The following is a 22,978-nucleotide window of genomic DNA, read 5'->3' as shown; positions in this document are numbered from 1 at the left end:
AATTAACATAATATAAATTGACTAATTTTTTAAAATATTCTTTTTAGTAATTTTACATATTTACAAGCATGTACATTTAATCATTTTTTTGTTTAATAAATCTTTTTAAAATGTAACCAATTTTTTATGAGAATAAACTTTAACCATATAAAGTATAAACCACCTCTTGGCATATAAAAAGAAAGACATCGGATATAAAAGAATTACTATTACACATTAACTACATGTTCCAAAAAATTCCTTTCATTAAAATGAGAGAAAAACGATTAATATTATTATTATTTGGACATTTATATTATCTTTTTTTTTTAATACAAATCAGGTATCGGTTTGGCATTATTAGCAATCAAATCTTTCTGGCCATATTTTTGTAGAGTATACTTGTAGTCGTTTAGTTCATATGTCTATTGCTTGGAGTCACTTCTAAACACATAAGTTTCTCTACTGATTTGTAGTGCATTCTCATCCAACCTCCATTGGTATGTTGGGAGGACATACTTGTTGGTGGGAGTCTCACCTTAATTAGCTGGTTTATAATTTTCTTTTATTCTAATAATATCTTGTTGGAAGTTTCATTCTACTAAAAGAAGTCATCAATTTATGTCGATAATTATAAATTAATCTAAGTATTTGGTTAACAAGAAATTTATATTTTGATATATATATATATATATATATATAAGAAAATTAAAGTATAAGATAACAGAACATTATAAGATATCAGGACCAGGTGAAGTCATATCAATATAAATGGCTGGTCCAAGCATCATCCAATACCATAAGAAATCAAACCACTAGTCGACCATCTTCATCAAAACTTTTGGTCCTAAAAATCTTGATATCCATCTCAGTCCCCTTGGTCCTTTTCATACAAATAATAAATCACCCACCTATGAATGATACTGGGTGGAATCCTTACGTTTCGTTGTTGTCTAGAGGTCGTTAAGCGATCCATTTACTTCGCATTGAACGCTCATGGCGGTGTATTTAATATTTATTAATTAATGATTTATTAAATATAAAAAATAATTTTTTTAATTGTTGTTGAATAGTATATGTTAATTTTATTGTTTTACTTCGATTTCTATCCAGTAAAAATATTGTACTTTTTATTTTATTTTTTAGATTGTAATAGTTATCTTTTTTATTTTATTTTTTAATTATCACTACCATTATTTTTGTATTTCTAATTAGACAACTTAACCTAGCCGTTATAAATTAAAAGAACTAGTCGCGCCTTACAAATTAAAAAAAAAACTAATTGTATAATTAATTAATTAATTAATTAATTAATTATCATCTGGTTTGATTTTTATCCAATAAAAATATGTTAACACACATATTTTACAATAATTTACATATTAATCGTCATAGTTCCATATTTACAATGTTTTCCTAAACACAATTTTTTTACAAATAATCATTAATTTGCAAATATTTGAAATACAAATGAATTTTTTTTTAAATTCATATCTTAAAAAAAAAAGCGGAATGAAATTCAAGTGTTCCACCATTGTGGGCACTCTAAGAGTTAGGGGTCGTCAATGACGTTCATAAATTTTCAAAAAATCATTTTTTTTATATTATAAAATTATTTATTTTAAATATATTTCTTCTTTTGAACCCAAAAAACTTATAAATTCAAATTCTGACCATTATTACCAATATATTTTGATCCTATAATGAATGCGGGGCTATGTATCGACAGTTGATCATATGTTGTATGGCTCTGAATGCTCTTAAAAGTTTGCTATACTTGTGAACTTTGAGAAAAATCCATCAAATACCTCATCTTCTACCAGTTGTTCTGGACACATCTATAAGCTGTGAATATATAATTGTTTAGAAGAATGCGAGACAGAAAAAAAAACCTCTCTCTATATATATATATATAAGCATAAGTTGAATAGTTTCGGTCACTCCAATCCGCAATTTCAGAAGAAGTTGATTACTAGCTAACAAACTAAATGAGGTGTTAGATTGGTGAGCATTTGATTCTAGCAAAGTCACTTTCTTTGGGTTGTTAGAAGTTGGTGGTGATGCATGGATTTTGAACAAATCTGTACGGATAAATTGAATCGCAGGTGATGGGGATAACATGAATAATAGCCACAATATTGAAAGCTTCATTCTAAATTAACGTTTCCACATGCATGCATCAACACTCATTAGACCTCTAATTGGGTTCAGATTGCAGGACCCTATTCAAATCATAGCCCCATCGTCATGTTTCATAAAAGTTGGAAACATGGAGATCTTTCTTTAATGATGGTTATTAGCATAAATTGGAGCTACCGTCTTATGATACAATCACAAAATAGTTTCATGGGTATAAAAATATAGTTTCATGGGTATAAAAATATATGTTGGGGGGAATGTCTGGAAATCCATCAAATTACTCTTTAAAAGAGCTGTTATAGAGAATGGAAGTTCCAATTAATATATGTAGGAGAAATGATTCAAGTCTAATCAATGTAACTCCAACATCATACCGCAACTAAGGGCAAACAAGGCACAATGTGCCAGAGAATCGAGAAGGGGCTTGAGGAACCTCACCCTGTTATATACTCTTGAAAAGAGCCTTTGCGAATAGAAAATAAGATTTCAACATGGACAACATATAAATAATACTATAGTTGAAGTGGTTCAATTCAAATAGAGGCTAGACACACACAGATTGTCTAAGAGTGCCGAGAGGAGCTAGGCAAGACTGGGTGAGGGGACTCCAACATATATGAAGTTTTCAAGTATAACAATCTATTTGTCATTAATTACAAGGGGACAAGGGTGGCTCCATCCATTGAACCATCTGCCCTACTTGAAATTGATCTTCAAGTACATAACACATTCTCAGATTTCCAAAAGTTGCCACAATCAAGAAGACTCCTATGGATATATAATCTCTTGTCTTCTGTATAATTTCTTAATAAACTGAAACTGTAGGTGACAGTTTGATCATTGGCTCAATCATGTTTGGTTAGACATGATTCGATCAAAAAATCTTTGAATATTATATATATAGGTCTATATATATATATATATATGATTCAAACAGAAACTGCAGGTGTATATTGGAGGATATGATTAATACAATGCTTGTGGAACCCATTTCATTAATTAGGGACTTGAAGTTTTCAAATTATGTTTGTATTGGATTGAATGCCATCATGTGTGCTCTCCATTTCTGATGATGGATGCATTTATTATGTGTCATAATTCTTTCTCTTCACGATGGGCTCCTAAAAGTAGTTACAACAACGACACCCTTCCATTACATTCCCATCCATCTCCAAACAAATGTTATGATGATGTGCTCTTTCATTATTTGAATCACTATCGCTATTCCAATAAAAAAAAAAAATTAAACATAAAATACTGGTCCGTCGGAATTTTGAATTTTTTTTTAAATTTATAAACAGTTTGTCACTAATGCATCGCTAGTGGAAAATACTATTTAGAAAACGAAAAATTGCCGATTTAGGTTGCACTGGGAATACTCATATTGTGTTTTAACGGGTCAAAGTTTTATGGGGATAATTACTCATATTGTGTATATGTGTGTACAAATGTCGATGTTTTAAATGACCTGAGGTGTGGCGTGACGATTAGGTCAAGTTATAAGCCTTACACCTCGCTTTCTGCCACAACGAGGACATCGCTTTTAAATGCATGATATAAGGCGGCAAGTTTGTATATCATGTATAGAATTAGATATATATATATATATATATATATATTGTTCAATTAGATAAAGATATTTACATTCATATTAGAAGAAGAAAAATTATATATATTAGTATTATATACATAGTCTTTGATATGATTAAGTATTCAAATGGAACTTGAATAGATAATTTACAACTTTATTTTAATCGTTAGTCCATGATGTGTATAAATTCATAAACTTGTGGGTGATGGGATTAAGTGAATGTGTAAAAGTGTAAAAATCTATAATGAAAATGTAAAAACACAAAAATAATTAAAAACTAAACAAGTTGAAAAAATCATGCCTTGTAAAAACGCACGATATTGACATTGTGTGTCGCCATGGTATGAGTCATTCATTACAGAAATGTTATAGGTCTTATCAAAACAACGGAGACACGTTTTACGTCATATATCGTCATGGCATGCGAAACACTAATAAATGCATGTATTATAAATAGTATAATATGTATGTATTAATGCATAAGAACATAGTACATATATGTATATATGTGGGAGAGAATTGGAGCCAATTAGAAGAATGTTGTGTAGCATATGGGGTAAATTAAGACAATATATATTCCCATCTAATGATAATCGAATTCCACAACTTCTTTTTGTTAAAAGGCAAGCAAGAATTTAGTAAACAAAAATATCCACATGTTATACCATCGGGCAGATAGATCGAAGAATCCAACTGTACTTGTTTAATTTCATATATATATATATATATATATATATATATGTGTGTGTGTGTGTTTGTGTGTGTGTGTCTGGTTTCAAGGTTTACATGCATGGTACGATCCCAAAGGAGGAACAACTATCACTCGACCTCAACACCAACTATCTTTGTTTGAAATTAATTTGTAAGTAGTTTCTATCTTTGATCATAAAATTGAGGAAAAGAAGGTGATTTATTCGTTTACTCCATTAACGAATCAAATTTTGATTTTGGGACATGAGTTGTTTTTGGGAGTTTGAAAGACGAAGGGAAGAAAACGATGTTACGAAAGTGAAGACTGTTATAGTACGGTTAATTGTCATTTTCGATATGGTTCCAAAAAGAAATATAATAAAGGACAATAAAAGAGCCCTAAATGATGTGTCGTTTAAAGTTATGTCCATGAAACATTTTCAATTTACTTGTTTGTTTGATTTGGTTATCTTTTTCTCTCTTTTAAAGTAGTTTGATCCACCATTTCCACCATCACAACTTGATATCAACATGTAGAAACAACCAAAAAGATATTCTTATATAACAATATATATATATATATATATATATTATATATAACGGGCACAGGCCAATTCAAAGCGGCTTCATATATATGAGAATATACCACATTAATTGGTATGAAATTACCATCGAACAAATCGGAGTCCGGTGTACTGTATTTTTTGATCTTATATGTTCACTTTGACAAAGCATGCAGGGAAACATTTCGAGCTCTCATTTCATGTTTTGCCATAGCTCCCTCTCTAGGAGCTGAGGAGAAAGCCCATTTGTTCTGCACCATGTCTAGATTGCTAAATCCTTGATTTATCTTCTGAATTCAACAGCATACAATCAAAGAAAGACTATTATTAATCTGTAATGCGAAAAAGACAAGAATTAATCGATCTTTAATTTGTTGAATTCAAAGTAAAAAGAGCAGGTGGCTATGTGTATCCAAACGAGCTCTACATGCTGTCAAAGTGATAATTAAATTAATTAATGGCGGATTTTAGCAAAGGGTTATTTGGTGTCGTGGCCTGGCTTTAGAAGAAGGTGAAAAGAAACCGATAGTAATGAGATTGAAGAAATGGTCCTTCCAATCCAAAATAGTTGGGTCACTGTCGTGAAGGATTGAATCAATTTGCTGCCGACCACTTCATAACTCGACCTGCTCAAGTTGCGACATGGCACTTGAGTTGCCTTCTGGAGCCGATCAGTTTGAATTCATGACCAACTGGCATAAAAATTTAGCACTCTAGGTGGTCTGGTTCATGTCAAACGGGAAATGACATATGAATATTACCGTTAAGTAATAGCGACGACTCTTACCACGGTTAGCACTTACCGGGTAAATTGTTGCATGTGATATTGTTTTGAACGACTAAAATCTTACCCGTAAGTAAGTTATAGTATTAGATTTTGCCGGTAAACACTTACCTGGATAAGCGTTTGATAAACGACCCCTAAGTTTTATTCTATGGATGTCCGTTATGTACCAAAAATCATCCTTGCATCTGTTTTAGTTCTATGGATCCTACGGTGGCATTTTGAGATAAAGCACGATCGTGTTAATTATTAATGGGTACGATGGTGTCGTGCCATAATTCATTAATTAGCATCTAGAGTACATTAGGATTCTATTGGATCTTTATAAATACAACTCTTTTTATCAATCAATTATCACAAAAAATAGAGAGAAACGTATTAGAAATGTTAGCATTGGCTTTAAATATATATAAAAGATAAATGATCTAAGTTGAACCAAAATGAAACACTAAAAATATTGATCGAACCACGTATATAATTTTGAATTTATCATATTTAATCATATATGTGATGGAATATATTGCTTATTGGTTGCTAATTGGTTCTTGCCCATCAAAGTTACCAAACAACCTAAGATGATACATATTTCTTTCACTACAACAAAATCGGGTTTATAAGACATTCTAAAATTCTAAGTGTCCTAATAGACCTCTTTATAGGACTTAGTTTTTAGGACCAAAAAAATAAATTGTCTTATCTAAAGGTGTCGTAATAAGTTTATACGACGTTTTTTGACATCGTAATAAGTTTTTTAAGACACTTTTAATATAAAATGTCATATTATCAACTTGATAAGACACTATTTGAAAATTTGTCCTATAAAAACAAGTGTCCTATAAAAAATGAGTTTATAGGACACTTTCTCAAAAGTTTCATTTAAAGTTGCTAATGCGACACTTTGTATTAAAAAATGTCCTAAAAAACTTGTTAAGATGCCTAAAAGCGTCATATAAACTTATTACAACACTTTTAGATATGACATTTTATATTTTGGTCCTATAAATCAAGTCTTATAAAGAGGTCTATTGAGACACTTAGAGATTGGGGTGTCCTATAAACTCAATTTTGTTGTAATGTTTTTTAATATCTCCAAAAAAGAAAATTAAAAGAATTGGTTTTGGTTATAGAAATATACATATATCCATTCAGCAGAAGAAGAGTTGAAGTGAGAAATAGTACTCTTGATCACTTTTAATCTCAAACTAACCCATGAATCACGCTTGATACAAGAATTGATCCGTTGTATCTTATCTTAATGTGCATCCATGATGGAGGTTTTTTCTTACGTTTGTCACTTTAACTTTTTTTCTCACACGATCTGCCAATCTATATATACATATATGAATATTATGTCAACTAAAATTTGTTGCAAAAATGAAATTGAAAGGTGGAAGAGACAAGAAAAAAGGTGGGCAGAGGAAATCATGTGGCATGTTTGCATGGGTAAAATTTTACTGTTCAATTTGCATGGAAATCATCACCGGTCACTGTCATTGTCATTGCAGATTGCAGACACAGAAATCATATCTCCAGCCCAGCTGCTCAGGTATACTCAGTAAAAAACTTCTGCATCTTCTTGTCACATGCGCTGAAATCCACCTTTTTCAACAGTAAAAAAACAGATGTCCCATACATGCTTATGATTGAACTTCAAACCACAAGAGTTCTTAGTTGTTACAACATCTCTAATAGAAGGTATTAAGAACTTACAAGGGCAACCCCTCCACTCCACCACCTATTTTCTTCCCACCATCTTCATTCACGGCCACTGTTCTACACCATTCAGTCACTGCTCAGCATCTTCTCCAACCCTCCCATTTCTTCTACTTAATTAAGCTTCTACTGCTATTTCGGATTTCAAGGGGTTGGAGAAGATGGTGTCAGAAAATAAGATTATAGGAGAAAAGTGCAGAAAAAACAATGTGTGATTTTTCATTGTCCTTAAAATATTATTAGCCCCCACTAATCTAGGTTGTTTGGGTTGTGACCCCCAAGATTCCCTAATAAAATAAAGAGATTCAACATCTAAATACGTTTATCAACGAACAATCTGCAGAACTAGAAGAAGTATAGGGAGGAATGAATTAATTAGATACCATGAATGATGTCATGAATATACATACATATATATATATATATATATATATATATATAGGTTTGTGTATATAACTTATTTGGATAAGATAAAAAAACTGAAATGAAAAAGCGGCCAAAAACTCGTAACATACATAGTGAAGGACGCGAGTTTTATAAAAATCTTGGAAATCGCACATGCTCTAGATCTAGAGCTATCTTTTGACCATTTAATATGTGTGTAAATACCACAACACTATATATCTCTTAAATAACTTAACAAGAAGCTTAGAACCAATAACCTAAGAAAGATTTTTTCACTCTTCCTATATATATATGGGACAAGTGAAATGCTTTAAGACATATATAGCTCAAAATACAAGTAGGATAGTGAGACTATCCTTTCTATGTGGAACAGAATCTCATTATGAACACTAAACATACAACTGATGGATGGGGGGATGCGGGTAGGAAGATGCCTTTAAAGGTTAATCAAAACCATAGCAACCAATTTAAAAGATGGGTTTCTTTGTTTGTTGCTGATAACTGTTGTGGTCTATCTCCACCTCCCATCATCAACAACGGATGTTCAAAGAGGAGGTCTTTGTTGAATTCTAAGAACAACGTGACTGAAGAGAATACCAAATGATGGACCTGCTATTCATTAGCGGACCAAGTGTGTAAGGAGTGGGGGGATGGGACCCTATTAAAAAATTTTGCAAGGGTTAAAAATAGTTCTTTTACTTTTTACCTTGGTCCCTCAGTAAATTTGCCCCCACTTCACAACCAAAAAAGCATCTCGAATTCAACAAAAAACTTTAAAAATCCATTTGAACGCTGGAATTAGACTAAAAACACATTGAGTGGTTTTGCAGGCCGTTAATCTACCAAAGGTGCCTTCACTAGACAAGAATCATGGATCCACCACTGCTGCTATGGTAAAGATTGCAAGAGGAGCAGATTGATGACGCACCTATGATAGGGTCACCGAAGTTGATTCTATCTAGGATGACAATGAAGATGGGGCTGTAAGTTAGATTTGTTGTTCCTTTTTTTAAAATATTTAACAACTTGTATATGTGTCTTAAGAACTTGTGCATTAATACTTTTAATAAAAGATAGCAAAAAGGCAAAAATGTCCCTCACTTGACAAGCTAAGAGCACTTAATGGCACCTTCAAATAGTTTAACAGTCTGGGATGAAATCCGTAATTAAATACAAACCCCAATACATAATGAAGATTCAAGGGCAATCAACGGAGTTGTAAAGAGGCTCAGTTAGTAGTCGTTATTGAATTCTGAAAGATGAGGCTTGTCGGAGTTGATTGTAGGTTGAGGATGAAGATGGGGTGGGGAGTCACCTTGGAGATAGGCTAGATTTTGTTTCCTATTTTCTTAGACCTTTAACAACTTGTACATATGCCTCAAAAACTTTCATATTAATTTTTTTAACATAAAATATATAGCAAAAGAAGGAAATCCTCCACATGTGACTACTGACTAGCACGTAAGGGCACTTAACAACACCTTCTAACCATGCTAATGACTAAGGAAGACATTCGTAATAAAACACAAACCCAATTGACGTTGCTTGTAATTTAAAAAAGTTAGAGACGAAAACCAGAGTTTACACAAATCCTCTAACCTGCAAGACCTAATATATATATATATATATATATATATATATATATTAGCAATTTATTTAGACTCAGCCTTTTAACTAAAAGCATATCAAATCTATGACCGACATTCTTTACTGATTCTAAAATAATCATAATTGCGCCCTTTTTTTGAGGATATTGTATTAATGTAGGTAAGGATGTGGATATAATGTTTGATAATTAATTTTATAAATTATATTTGGATAATATTTTATTTATTTTTATTGCTTTTCATAAATAACATCACATTTTAGTTGTAGGAATACCACAAAATTTTGTTAACGATAAAAAAAACATGAATGCCTAACAAAAATTAACGAAGAATTAAAAAAAAGATTAAATGGAATTGATAAAAGACATTAATTTCCAACTTAGAGAAGGTCGAAATGGGCCTGTTCAGCCCAAAACTGGTGTAGGACCAAGACCAATTGGGATCGGAACCGGTTATGAACTATCATTTTTTATAAATTATATATCAAGTTTTTTAAGATTTCTATAGTATTTTCAAGTTTTTTAACAAAAAACTCAAGTTTCTTTAAGTTCTTTTAAATTTTTCAAGTTTTTTTTAAGTGTTACGATACTAAATTTTAAGTTTCCTAATTATAAAAAACATGTATAACATTTGTGTGTAAAAAGGATTCTAAAAAAAATTAAAGTGTATTTGAATGACTTTATTAGAGATTTTAAAGTGTATTTTAATAAGATATTGCAAAAAATTATATGTGCAAGATTGATTTTTGAAAGATAAAAAAGTTGGGGCGGATTTGGGTCTGGCCCAGGACCGGGCCTTATACATGGAAGACGGTCTGGGTGTTTCTAGTTGGGACCGATTACGTTGGGACAAGTTACAAAAAGAAAATCTCGGACCAGAACCGATTGGACCTATCTCGGCCTGGACCGGTTTTTAACATCTCCATGGTCTGAAAAAGTAAGGGACTGTTTACCAAATGTTTACCCGGGTAAGCGCTTACCAAGTCACATTACGGGATAAATATGGCAAGGACCAAGAATCGCAATAAATGCTAAAGTAAGGACCAAGAATCGCGGTAAATGCTAAAGCAAGGACCAACAGTCTTACCTCGGCAAGTGATGACGATGACTTTTACCATGGTTAGCGCTTACTGAGTACATTGTTACATATGATACCATTTTGATGGACTAAAATCTTACTCAGTAAGTAAGTGATAATATTGAATTATACCGATAAACACTTACCCGAATAAACATTTTGTAAGCGATCCCTAAGCTTTATAGATATGATCTCGGCCCAAGGCCATTTTTGCACCTCTCATCAACCTTAAATTAATTTATTGAACTTTTATTTTGTATTATTTTCTAGAATATATCAAAACAAATTAGTCGTAAAAACTATTTGTTTATTCAAAGCAAAATTATGTTAATCAATATAAAGAATTTAACAACTTAATAATGTCATCACAATTGCTTGCAACCACTATGTAAATTAAGATTCTAATTGGTAAGTGCCATGTAACGTGAAATCAATTTGAAGTATTAGGAGTCTTAGTGGCCGTTTACCCAATTACTTACCCGGTAAGCGCTTACCGATAGGAGTCAACACTATGATTTATTTTGATGCGTAAGATTTTAGTATATCAAAACATATCGAATGCAACAATTTACTGGGTAAGCACTTACCTGGGTAAGAGTCGTCATCCTCACTTACCGGATAAGACTATCTATTCTTCTTATCACTCTTACCAGGTAAGATTATTGGTCATTTTCATGTTCATCTGATGAGAAAATTTATCCGGTAAGCACTTATCAAGTAAGTATTTAGTAAACGGCCCCTTAGTGAAACCACGATTTTTTTTAAACCATAACTTATAGCGATAAATATGTATTCATATATATCTATGTATGTATAGAGAGAGGGGGGAGACTTGAATCACGTGAGACCAGTTTGTTTTCATGAGACCCGTTAGGCCATTTTTTTAGTTGAAACTTCACAACAAAACATTGTGAAGGTAACCTTCACAGTGCTTTGCTGTGAAGCTTTAAAGGTAAAAATATGATCTTGTGGGTCTCACAAAAACAGGTTAGTCTCACGTGAACTCATCCCTATATAATAAACACTTACACAATATTTTCAACTATTGCTTAATGATTAAATGATACTAAATAATTTGAATTATGTTTATAAATTACATTGAAAAGGTAAGAAAAATAAAATCAACTCAATACATCTATGCTCAATATCTAGATCTCCAATAATCAACCCTCTCATTGTTTTATATGATACAACTATTTCATACACGAATAAAAACGGATGTGGTCGAAATTGTGCATCACGCCCCCAAAAAAAATGGAACGCAACCACTATACAAATTACGTACATTTTTCATGCACAAAATTTGTCGGTAATTACTGCCAACGATCATAATAAGAACGGAAAACCACCATTATCAGCTGGGATTTATTCTGAAGACTCTATTATACCATATTGAATGAAGTATCATATGAAAGATGTCATACTTCACAGGCTTAACATGCCAAAGAAAATGCTGTTGTACCTGCTTAACCCTTTCCTGCATCACCAGATACCTTTTCTGTGGAATCGAAACAAGAATATTCTTCAGATTAGCGATTTCTTTCTCCTGAACGAAAACTGCAAACGATTCCCAATTCAAAACCTCGAAAAATGGTGGGACGAAATTGTCGGATATGATAACAGGAACACATTCATAAAAGATGGCTTCCACAACTCTAGGACTATTGACTTCATAACCCTTGGCACATATACAATACTTGCTACTCTTCATGTACTGAACGTAGTTTTTGTTGTTTTTAGATTTTGGAAGCTTCCCGAAGATTTTCATATCGGGGTCTTTGTTTTCCCAGTGTTGTAAGAGAATCGGACGGAAGTTACCGTGCATTTGGCCAGCGAAGAACGCTAGTGTTGAGCGTTGGGAAGGGGGTTTTCCTCCAAATTCTCTTAACGGGTTCTTAGCTGAGCGAACGAATGTTTCTGGTAAAGCAACGTCTTTTCCCAATTTGAATCCTTCTTTTTTGACATCTGAATTACACAGAGCCCTTATGCAAGTATCCATATGTTTCTTTGTTTCAGATGCGGCCTGAAAGGAATAAAATCAAAGCCAAATCAACCTTCTTTTAAATGTTCAAGAAGAATTGGAGATGATTAATTGAGTTATGCAAATTAGAAAGTGTTAATGTAGCCTTTAATTCCAAAATAGCATGATGAGCAGATATGGCTTATTTACATTTATAACAGAATAAAAAGGAAATAAAAAGAAAGAGTGCCGAGCTCCACCAACAAAGCACCTCTCCTCGAATGTACTGATCAATGTTGTGTACTTCAATGGCGGAAACCAAATTTCTTTTATTATTTTTACAATAATCCCAGTAATGCCAAAGATCAAGGCTTTAAAATATGTTTAGATACAGATGCCAAGAACATCCTCCTATTCGGAAATCCCAAAAACAGAATTTGAAAAGCATTTGCTGAAGAAAAAACTGAAAGTTATCCAACTCGATAAACCAAACCAAACCAAACTCCAAATGAGCCCAATATATCCCACCCGGTGATGGGGTCTGGAGGGTAAGATGTACGCAGATCTGACATCTACCCTAGGGAGTAGAGAGGTTGTTTCCGAGAAGACCTCTGGCTAACGAGAAATGTTCGAAAGTGAAAAAAGCAGATAAGCTAAGATTTGAAAAGCTAGATGAGTAAGCAATAGCAGTAGAAATAGGAAAAGAGAGACAGCTATGCCTATGAGTAAGCAACAGCAAAGCGATGTGTGATCTTAATGGGGAAGCAAGACATAAAGAAGAAAGAGAATTCAAGAATTCTTAAATGTGCAAACACTATCATAATGGAACTTAGGTCAGATTGAGGATCTTATAGCTTACCCAGTCATGACAAGCGACGAAGAAATGATCAGATCCACCAGTTCTATTCCAGAAATTGTATCTCCCAACTATTAAGTCAAGATAGTCCTTCAAGTACTTTACCAAGTTTTTATGATTGTGAGAATCAAGCACATAGAGTTTCTCTTCCAACATTCGAGAGCTAAACGGAATGTAGAATAGATGGGCTTGTTTCGGTTTCTTGGTAACAAAATGTTTGCTTGCTTTCATATGCTTCATGAACCATCCCTCGGATGCATATATTCCCTTGAGCACTGCTTGTGGCTGGTGAAATATGGGTTTTTCTCCCTCCTTGTAAATGTATACCTTGAGAATCTTTTCCATTAAATCGTAGCTCCTGAATTTAGTAATATGATAATTGTAAGAATGCATGTTCAGCCATCTTTTTTTTTCCATGACTGCTTTAACACAAATCTTACTAAATAAATATATTGTTCTGTTTCGTAGCTGTGATGACGGCAGAATTTTTTTCCCAAGGTGGATGAAAAGTCAGTTTTCTACAAGCTTTTAAGAATGCAAGGATAAACAAAGAAAATACACACACACTGTTTACTTTGAGTCTTGAACCCATAACCACTAAGTTCAAAGCATCAGTTAGACACCAGTAGCACCAAAAGCCATTCTGTTATATACCTTAGTTAAGTACAACAAACATAACAGACACTAAGAAATTGCACATCCGTTGCAACAAGATTGCTATACATGCAATATCTAATTAAGTGCATTGTGTACAAGTATCAAGCCGAGTCAGCCAATTTGTCCATTTTTTGTATTCTTTGGAAATTTGTTTTCTCCCTCCTGGTGGTACATCATAGGTACAACAAAAAAGGGGTACTTTTTTTTTCTGTATACTTATAATTAACCAGTGAGGCTCTGCAGATGATATAAGACTACAAAGTTCGAAGGTTTTAAGTTGTGCTTACCTCTTAAACCTTGAAATGTTAACATACAGGGAAGGATGAAGTGTATGATCGTTGTCAATGGCAGGAGCATTCTCAATCTGCAATTTTGCATCTAGTAATTCTTGATCAACTGTTGAAGACCATCGTGGTTTCTATAGAACAGAGAAGATGTCATATTAAAGAAACAAAAGCAAGCATATAACCAGTAAGAAACTGAGTCTGACATTAACAAGATCATGTGACCATAATGGGAAGTTAAGAGAAAAATGTTCCATACCATCGAATGAGATGAAGCACGATTATTAACTAACATATCATGCATCTCCAAGATTGTTACTACTTCCCCCATCGGCCTCTCATGTGTTCCCTTAACTGGAGGAACTTCGTTGATAGATGATTTATTGTCTGATGGAACCGAGCTTTTCTGTGATCCCCCAGGTTCCTCGATATCTTGGACAGAGTTTGAATTACTAACATTACCGATAAGAAAATCAGCACCAGATTCTGTGGCCTTCTCAGGTGCCAAAACTTCTGCTTTTTCTACCTCTTCTACCCCTTCTCTCGATACATCATCTCCTGTTTCCATGAATTCATCCATGTCCGCATTCCTTTCTGATTCAAAATTTCCAGATCCCACATCATCTCCTTTGTATATGGTCCTATTATCCTTCCCAAGTATACCAGCAGGCTTTGTATAGTTAGAGCTATCAAAACGGGTGATGTTCCCCAATGTTTGGGCCTTACTGGCAGAGAATAAGGATGATACAACATCACCATACGGAAACTCAAAATACTGGAACATCATAAACAGAGCAAATACCACTGCCACAAGCGATACCAATCTCTTTGTTTCCAATAAATACTGAAGTTCTTGACTCATTGTGATAATGCACTTAAATAACTGGTATCTGGAAACACAAGGATCCTACCACCGCTGCCAGATTAGCACTGATTTTATCAGATTTACTTTCACTAACTAGTAATACTACATTTGATCAAAAAGAATATAGTACTACTACATTAACCTTTCCACGAGCACAGGAAAGAAACATGTAAAAAAAGTTACATGTTAAGTTGTAAATAAGAAGAACAATGATTATTAGCAAACCAATATATGAGACCATTCATCATTCTCACCACTTCAAACCTTCATTGAAAGATTATAACTATTTAAGGTACAACAGGTCTTCAATAAAGAAGGATTACACACGATTTCACAACGATCAATTGGCTAAGGCATTATGTTGACATGATATATCTCAAAGATCCCATCCTCTAAATGGCTTCACCATCTCCAGATGTAAAATTAAGAAATAGGTACATAGGTTACACCCTCCACCCAAAAAATAGTTATTATTTTAATTGAGCACAGAATGGGCGACTTAATCTCGACAACAAATATTTTAGGCAGAAGGATGTTATTGGTCTTCAGATTTGCAACAAATTCCACATTAATTTCTAGATAAATGATAGTAAGCAAGATATAAAGCACAGCTCTTATATAAAAATAGACAGTTGGAGGGTGGGGGACGATAAACTTCGGCTTAATTGTGTTCTAGTTTACCTTCTAGTATGTTATTGTATCAATTAAAAAAACTTCGTCTACTTTTATATCAACAAACTAGCCTATCAAACTATCAGCTGAAATACCCAAACAGAGAATGATTATAAACAACTTACTCCATAGTCAAAACAACCTAATTACCAACCATATTTTGCTCATTAAGTAAACAAACAGTCACCAAACTCAAACAATACGAAGCAAAATGCATAATACAACCCCAAATGAAAACCCTAGAAAAAATAGTAAAGCTTAGGATTTACATAATCCACTCAAACAATCAAATAATCGCAAATTCCATAGCAAGACTAGTTCCCTCGATCATAAAATCAAAAACACATGAAAAAAATAGTCATATCCCCAACTCAGTAATAATTGTTGTCTGCTATTTGAATCGAATAACTTTGACAATAGAACAAAATTTGCACACGGATCTTTCTTTCTTGAATTGGTCAAAGTTCTTTGTTTCAATCAGAGCAGATAAACTGATACGAATAATAAACGTATTTCCTAATAGTTTTACCTGTTGGAGAGCAGCAGCAGCAGCAGCAGCCGCCATGGCTGAACGATTTGTAAGCTTCCTCCAGGATTTTATGCCAGACGTGTAGCAAAGCATAGAAGAACGTAATACTGTAGCAGCTTGATTGGAAAATGATCTGCCGTCATATTACTCTAATTAATTGATGGAACTTTCTAATTGGCCCTTCTACTTCCAAATATTATCCTTTTTAACTCTAAATTGTGCAAAAGGTGCAAAATGGCTATAGATTTTTGCACAATTTTCATTAATAGCAGTCTATTTTTTATACGTTTGATAGTAGTTTACTACGAAAGTCTTTCCTTTAAAGCAATTAGCTATTGGTTAAGCCAATTTACTAGTCTCCTCAAGGCCAATGGAGGTTTTCTCGACCATCAATTTCAGGGTCTCATAAGATTAGTCGAGGTGTGCACAAGTTGATCTAGACGCATACAATTATTAAAAACTATTAATCGCTCATCTTTTATGATTGTTACATAAGCTAATATGTCATCTGACAACTAAAGTGACATGATGCTATGTTTTGGTTGTTCTTATTATGCACATTCTCCAACCACTTAAATCCCAACCAACTCACTCAACGACTTTCAACGCCCTACTCCAACTAATGCGAACTACCTCATAGTCAAAACTAGCTCAATACCTAGCTAAGGAAGGGAAGGATGGTAGGTGGAGACAGTGTAGGCCTAAATCGGCTTAAAAATAAAATAGATACATAATTGGTAAAATTCTGTTACGGGTTTTTAAACATCAACTTTTTCAAACATATTTTTATTTTTTTAAACTAATGTTGATTCTTATGACGAAAGCAGATGAGATGGACAATATACCGTTGGCATTTGTTATTTTTCAAAAGTTACAAAATGTGCACAAGAATCTAAATGGATCGACTTGTTTTATAGTTATGTTTAGTTTGAAATGTCAAACTTAAGGTAGTGTTTGGTATGCAGACTAGATTGGACAGGACAGGACGGGACGGGACGGGACAGGACAGGACTAATTGTCTGTCCCATGTTTGGTACGACTAGGACAGGACAGGATAAAACTGTTAAAATGACCATATTACCCTTAAATGTTGTTCAATGTTATTTATATCAAAAAAAAATTCAAACTTGCATCAAAACGGGTTTCTGTGAAGAAGTATTTGCTGAAATGCAAATTACGTTTTTGGAAGATTATATGATTTACGGGAACTGGTATTTATGGAATTTTTGTGTAATATTCGAAGAGAATGGAAGAAGAAGTATAAGAAACTAAACAAAAACATAGACTGTGTGGGCATTTTTGGAAATATATAATTAATTATTTTTATAATAATTATATAATTAATTATTTTTTTATAATAATTATATAATTAATTATTTTTTATAAATTGTGGAAGAGGCGGGTCATTGAAGGAGGTTGTGGTAATTCGGTTTTCTATTGAAAATAAGGGTAATATAGTCAATTGATATTTAGTCTCATGTTATTCCATCTTTTTTGGTGGAACAAAAACCATCAAGTTTTGTCCCATGAAATTTAAAAATAGCTCCATCTTATCTCATGTATTTTTTGTCCATGGCATGCCAAACATGGGACTAATTGTTTTTCTCCCGACCTGTCTCATGTAATCTGCATACCAAACATACCCTAAAGGGGTTGGATTGGCATCAAGTAGAACATAGGGGTGTCAAATGTAAAGTTGTTTCATTAATCATGATGCACGGGAAAAGGTGCTCATTATTGAAGACTTATAATATGACCAGGCCACCGCAGGACGCAAGAGCCTATAACAACAACTTGTTATGTTCCTTAAATTTACTATAAGAAGGGGCCCTTTTAACTCTCTTTAAAAATTAAAGAAAAACATAAATTGGTTATAATTCATTTAAAAATGCATATGTAAACTTGTATGAATAATATGTAATGTTAGTTCATGTATGCATCTTCAAATAGATTTTATTGGTGGATACAGATATGAACATTGTATTAATCTTCTTCTTTTTTATCTTTTCATAATATTCAGCCTTTTTATTTGAATCAGCCCTTTTTATACAACTTTTATGTTTGTATATATTAATTAAATTAAATAACATAAATAATTTTTTGAAATAAGAGGATGAGAATAAACAATTTAACAAAATAAAAGTAGTCGGAATTGTCATAATCATTAATGTTGTAAATGATTCATTAGATTTAACTATTAGATAAAAAAAACTTATAAATTATATGTAAGATGTGAGGTTGTGATTTTTATAATAATCAAAGAATAAAAGGTTAAATAACAAAAAGTTATTGAATATAATAAGCAAACAAGTTATAAATAAAATAATGAGACGTATAAATATTACAGAAAACCATGTACTACCTACAAAACCTTATTTCCTTAAAACACCTAAGAAAATCTTCAAATAAATTCTTTAAAATAGAAAATTAAAAATCAAAATCTTTTATGTGAATGGGGAGATAGTCAAATGTCTCTATCTGCCGTCTATAATTATTAAACCTATCGAATGGTTTTGATTGATTTTTACAGGTTTGTTTTTCACATATGTTGTTTCATCTATGAAACAATACATGAGACTGGTTTTCACGGTTCCTATCTATATGATTTGCGGTCTATAAGATTATTGGCATGAAAGCTCCATGAAAACCGTAAGGCACTCGACTTGGCAAAGTAATGACCGAAACGGGCTCACTTGTAAACTTCTTTGCATCAATTATGAGAACCTGTAAAAGCCAATTGATCCAAGAACAATCAATATCACTCCAGCTCCGACTCTGATACCATGTTAGAATATATAAACTCCTTATGAATTTCTCTTTAAAACAACTTCTACAAAGAGAATAGATGTTATATATATATACCATTTTGATGATCTATGTCTAGCCAATATTTACCTGAGATACATTCAAATGTTCATTGTGTATGAAAGTGATCACCCAACCATCGTCTTCTTCAAGACCCCCTGGTTTTGGCACAAATGCAGCACCTGAGCAGAATGTGTTCTCTGGGAATTTATGGTACTCCATTTCTACATAATCTTCTTCTCTTTTGTCCTGCCAAATAGTGTGTATATATATATATAGTTAGCGGTACGAACGCTATGATGCTTCATATGTAAGAAAAAGGATGAATTAAACCAAAGAGGTTTTGGCCTAGCGGTATGTGAGTCTTTGGCCTCTTAGGAGGTCAGACGTTCAAACCACACCAAATGTGAGGAGAGTGTGTGAGTTTATTTGTTCAATTTGCCGTATAAAGATATTATATACTTAAAAAAAAAAGATGAATTAATTGTGTTAAAAATGTAAGAAATGTCAAATATTATATGTTCTACCATTGAACTCGATCTCGTGTCTTCCAAATGTAGTTTCGCTAGTCCTCCATATTTAGGCATGCCTGAAATGGAGCTCGCATTCGAATCGACAGCTTGGGCATACCCATATTTGTTTTTAAGGCCCATAAAATGTTCATTGATCATTGGGAAATCCATCGAATGTGTTGTTCCTGTGAGATATCGTTCTTTTACCTCTCCGGTTTTCATGTTTAATCTCCATTCGTAAGCCCGAGAGAAGAAGGATTCGTCTGAATCGAAATCCGTGTTACATTCTCGCTTAAAACGACTTGAAAACCACTCAAACTTGTTCAACCCCAGATCAGGTCCTGGTATAATCGAGTCGCTTGCTCTAAATGCCCACATGATTAGCTGTTTATGTTGCAAATTTTCCCCATTAACAATCATTACGCTCGTGTGTATATAAACATAGATGGTTCACTACAACAGAATCGGTTTTACAAGAGTTGAAATATGTTTAAATGTCCCAAAAGTCACTAGGTCCGTAATTATTGCGGACCCACTAAACAACAAAATTTTAGAGTTTTTGGCTCAGGTCTGTAATTACCACAAATCCACTCCAAAACTCATTTTCCTTGAATACATAATATGCCAGATCCTTTAAGTGTCCACCTTTATAGGAAAATGGGTTTTTGTGGTTACGGACCTGGCTCCAAAAACGTTGATTTTTTGTCGTTTAGTGGGGGTAATGCGGACCTATTGACTTTTGGGTAAAGTCCGGAGAGAAATAATTATGAGGTTAATCTGATTGTGGAATATGGTCATTTGAGTCAATTTCTCATGTTTTGGTCCTATAAACATAAGTCCTATAAAACAGTCACATTTAGACATATTTGACGGTCTATAAAACCAATTTTGTTGTAGCTAAGTTAGATCGTTACAAAGATACCAACCTCATCTCCATCCTCGAAAGTATTGATAATATGAAACACGCAACATGTTTCCACATCAAACCACCGAACGGCATCTGAATCACCAAAGCGTGGCATCACTCCGATCCTCGCATATCCCTCTCCATCGTATTTTATCAATCTGTTCGTAATTGTAAGCAAATATACATCAAGAGTTCATAATCAACATATTTCAGGAAATGAATTCTGAAGAACATGTATAGTCACGATGCTTACGGGCCTCCATTTGCAAGCCGTTTTAAGTCTATGGTTAATGGGAAATCGAGTATAACATTATATCTGCAAAAGGGTACTACATGAATCAGATCTGAAGAGAAATGTTGGCGCAGAAATTGGATGCAACGGTTAATTGCAAACATCTACCTTAACGTAACACCAATGTCATGGCAAAGGCTACACCTTTCGAATTTTAGATCTGCTTTGTGAACTAACTTGTTTCCATCAGCTGCAGTTAAACAATCATACATACATCGAATACAAAATGAAACTATCGTTAGTGTGGGTAGTTTCACTATCTGTTTTGTGGCTTTCCTTCTGTTAGATCAAATGAATCATACACATTACAACAAAATCAGCTTTATAGGACGTCAAATATGTCTAAATGTCTTAATAGACACACTTTAGTTTATATAACCAAACAATTGTGGGTCCAATGTAAAGGTGTTATAATAAGTTGATGTGATGGTTTTGTGTATCCACCAGGTTTTTAGTACACTTTTGAAATAAAGCTGTCATATATTAGGCTTTTTATATGTTATATCTAACTTGTGTTCTATGATCAATTTATTGTAACACTTTTACATATGATACATAATTTCTTGGTTTACGTCCTATAGAGCTGATTTTGTTGTAATGACAAGTGATCACGATCTCCAATAAGCGGAAAAGAAATGAGTTCAAGTACCTGAGATGATGCCAATCTCGAAGAAAGGTTTCATTGCGTTTACTCCCATCGTTACAAGCTCCCCGGAACCTGGAGCTTTCTACTGGAACAAATCATATGGTTTAAGCTACAAATGAAGTCATAATTTATCTGTCAAATACGGAGCTTAATATCACAAAATTTCACCTTCGGGTGTGCTGTGAATGGTCGATTCCAAGATCCATTCACATCCCAGTTTCCAAGTGTATTCAGTGTTCGAATGTCTATCTCTTGAGGCAAATGGTTCTCAGCTGCTGAATAAAACTTGCCCGAATGCTCAAAAACACTGGTATTGCTGAGCAGCTTGTTGACTGACCCAAACCTCATCTGCCCAAACACGAAGATCATCTTTAGAAAGACGATAGAAAATCATTGCAAACAGTTTCCACACTACACCAAAATCAGCTTTATAGGACATCAAAGGTATCTAATCGTCTTAATAGACTACTTTACGGTATTTAAGTTTAGAGGAACAAAATAGGACCCCTAAAAGCTTACTATCAACTTATTGTAACAATCTATTAGAACATTTAGACATATCTTACATCCTATAATTGTAGAGATGTTAGATGTGCTTACCAAATTGAGCAAATAAGCTGACAAAATAGCAGGAGAATCCCCTTCAATGGCAGGAAGAAAAGAAGGCCTGTTTCTTTGTTTCTCCAACTTGAATGTATCCGTTTCAACATGTTTATTGTTGTATGAAACACTCCATTTACCATCGTTTTCTTTCTTCAAATATAAAGCATGAAGCATTCCTTCTCCTTCTACCCAGATGTGGCTTGATCTCCCAAATATCGATTTTGTTGACTTAAACCCTCCAAACAGAGGATTTGGGCCTTCAAAATATTTATCATAATTTCATAAAAAACATGACAAAAAGAAGAGATTAAAACTGGTTTAAATTCCATACCGTTTCTTATATAAACACCCTCCGGAAAACCATCGGGAATCGTTCCATCGACATAAACGGCTCCTCCCATCTCTTCCACAGGAGCAAAATTACTCTATGTTCATTTAACAAAAGAAACCCCTAATTAGCCACCGTCAATCTTTGTTCATTGATAAACTATATACACATATATATGTTACCTGAGATGAGAGTGATGGATGATCGATAAACTGGAAGACTGAATTTGTTAAAATGTCTAATAATTCCATGGAAGTTTTCTTGATGATGGCACGAGGAAGTGGTATTTTGATGGGATTTTTCTGCAAGTCGCCAATGAATGGCTGTTGATCGAAATATGAATAACATGCTTGTTAGTCTTAATTGGCATTGTGAAATCGAGAGAAAGAAGGACAGATAAATGATTAACCTGGAAAGATGATAAGAGATGGTTTTTGAATTGATCGAAGTTGGTGATGATTGAAGGCTTTTGAGTACAACAATTTACCTGAATTGCTGTGCTGCAACCCACCAT

The 22,978-nt window shown here is 33.5% G+C and overlaps 2 protein-coding genes across 6 annotated transcripts; both read right to left on the bottom strand.

Annotated features, from left to right (window-relative positions):
• Positions 1-11,612: 11,612 nt before the first annotated feature.
• Positions 11,613-16,485, bottom strand: LOC112521449 (probable glycosyltransferase At5g03795). 5 transcript variants are annotated; one of them, XM_025130314.1, is made up of 6 exons: positions 16,372-16,485; positions 14,565-15,221; positions 14,309-14,439; positions 13,368-13,722; positions 12,367-12,571; positions 11,614-12,105 (listed from the first exon to the last, which is right to left on the bottom strand). In XM_025130314.1, exons 2-6 carry the CDS (start codon positions 15,165-15,167, stop codon positions 11,903-11,905), a joined length of 1,497 nt encoding a protein of 498 aa, XP_024986082.1. In that variant the 5' UTR covers positions 15,168-15,221; positions 16,372-16,485; the 3' UTR covers positions 11,614-11,902. The 5 variants fall into 5 exon arrangements, with proteins under 5 accessions (XP_024986081.1, XP_024986082.1, XP_024986083.1 ...); XM_025130315.1 differs by having other exon boundaries at positions 11,615-12,571; positions 14,565-15,030; positions 15,108-15,221; positions 16,372-16,464; XM_025130313.1 differs by having other exon boundaries at positions 11,613-12,571; positions 14,309-14,385.
• A 2,213-nt stretch (positions 16,486-18,698) lies between these two features.
• LOC112522092 (carotenoid 9,10(9',10')-cleavage dioxygenase 1-like) lies at positions 18,699-22,978 on the bottom strand. The gene is made up of 12 exons (XM_025131164.1): positions 22,874-22,978; positions 22,647-22,787; positions 22,468-22,561; positions 22,134-22,393; positions 21,702-21,881; positions 21,537-21,615; positions 20,996-21,077; positions 20,849-20,911; positions 20,615-20,753; positions 19,712-20,072; positions 19,267-19,412; positions 18,699-19,095 (listed from the first exon to the last, which is right to left on the bottom strand). Exons 1-12 carry the CDS (start codon positions 22,976-22,978, stop codon positions 18,985-18,987), a joined length of 1,761 nt encoding a protein of 586 aa, XP_024986932.1. The 3' UTR covers positions 18,699-18,984.

Source organism: Cynara cardunculus (assembly GCF_001531365.2).
Source record: "Cynara cardunculus var. scolymus isolate 2C chromosome LG 11, CcrdV1, whole genome shotgun sequence".
Lineage (NCBI taxonomy): Eukaryota > Viridiplantae > Streptophyta > Magnoliopsida > Asterales > Asteraceae > Cynara > Cynara cardunculus.
The sequence above is the reverse complement of the archived record's forward strand: the minus strand, read 5'-3'. Positions and strand labels throughout refer to the sequence as shown.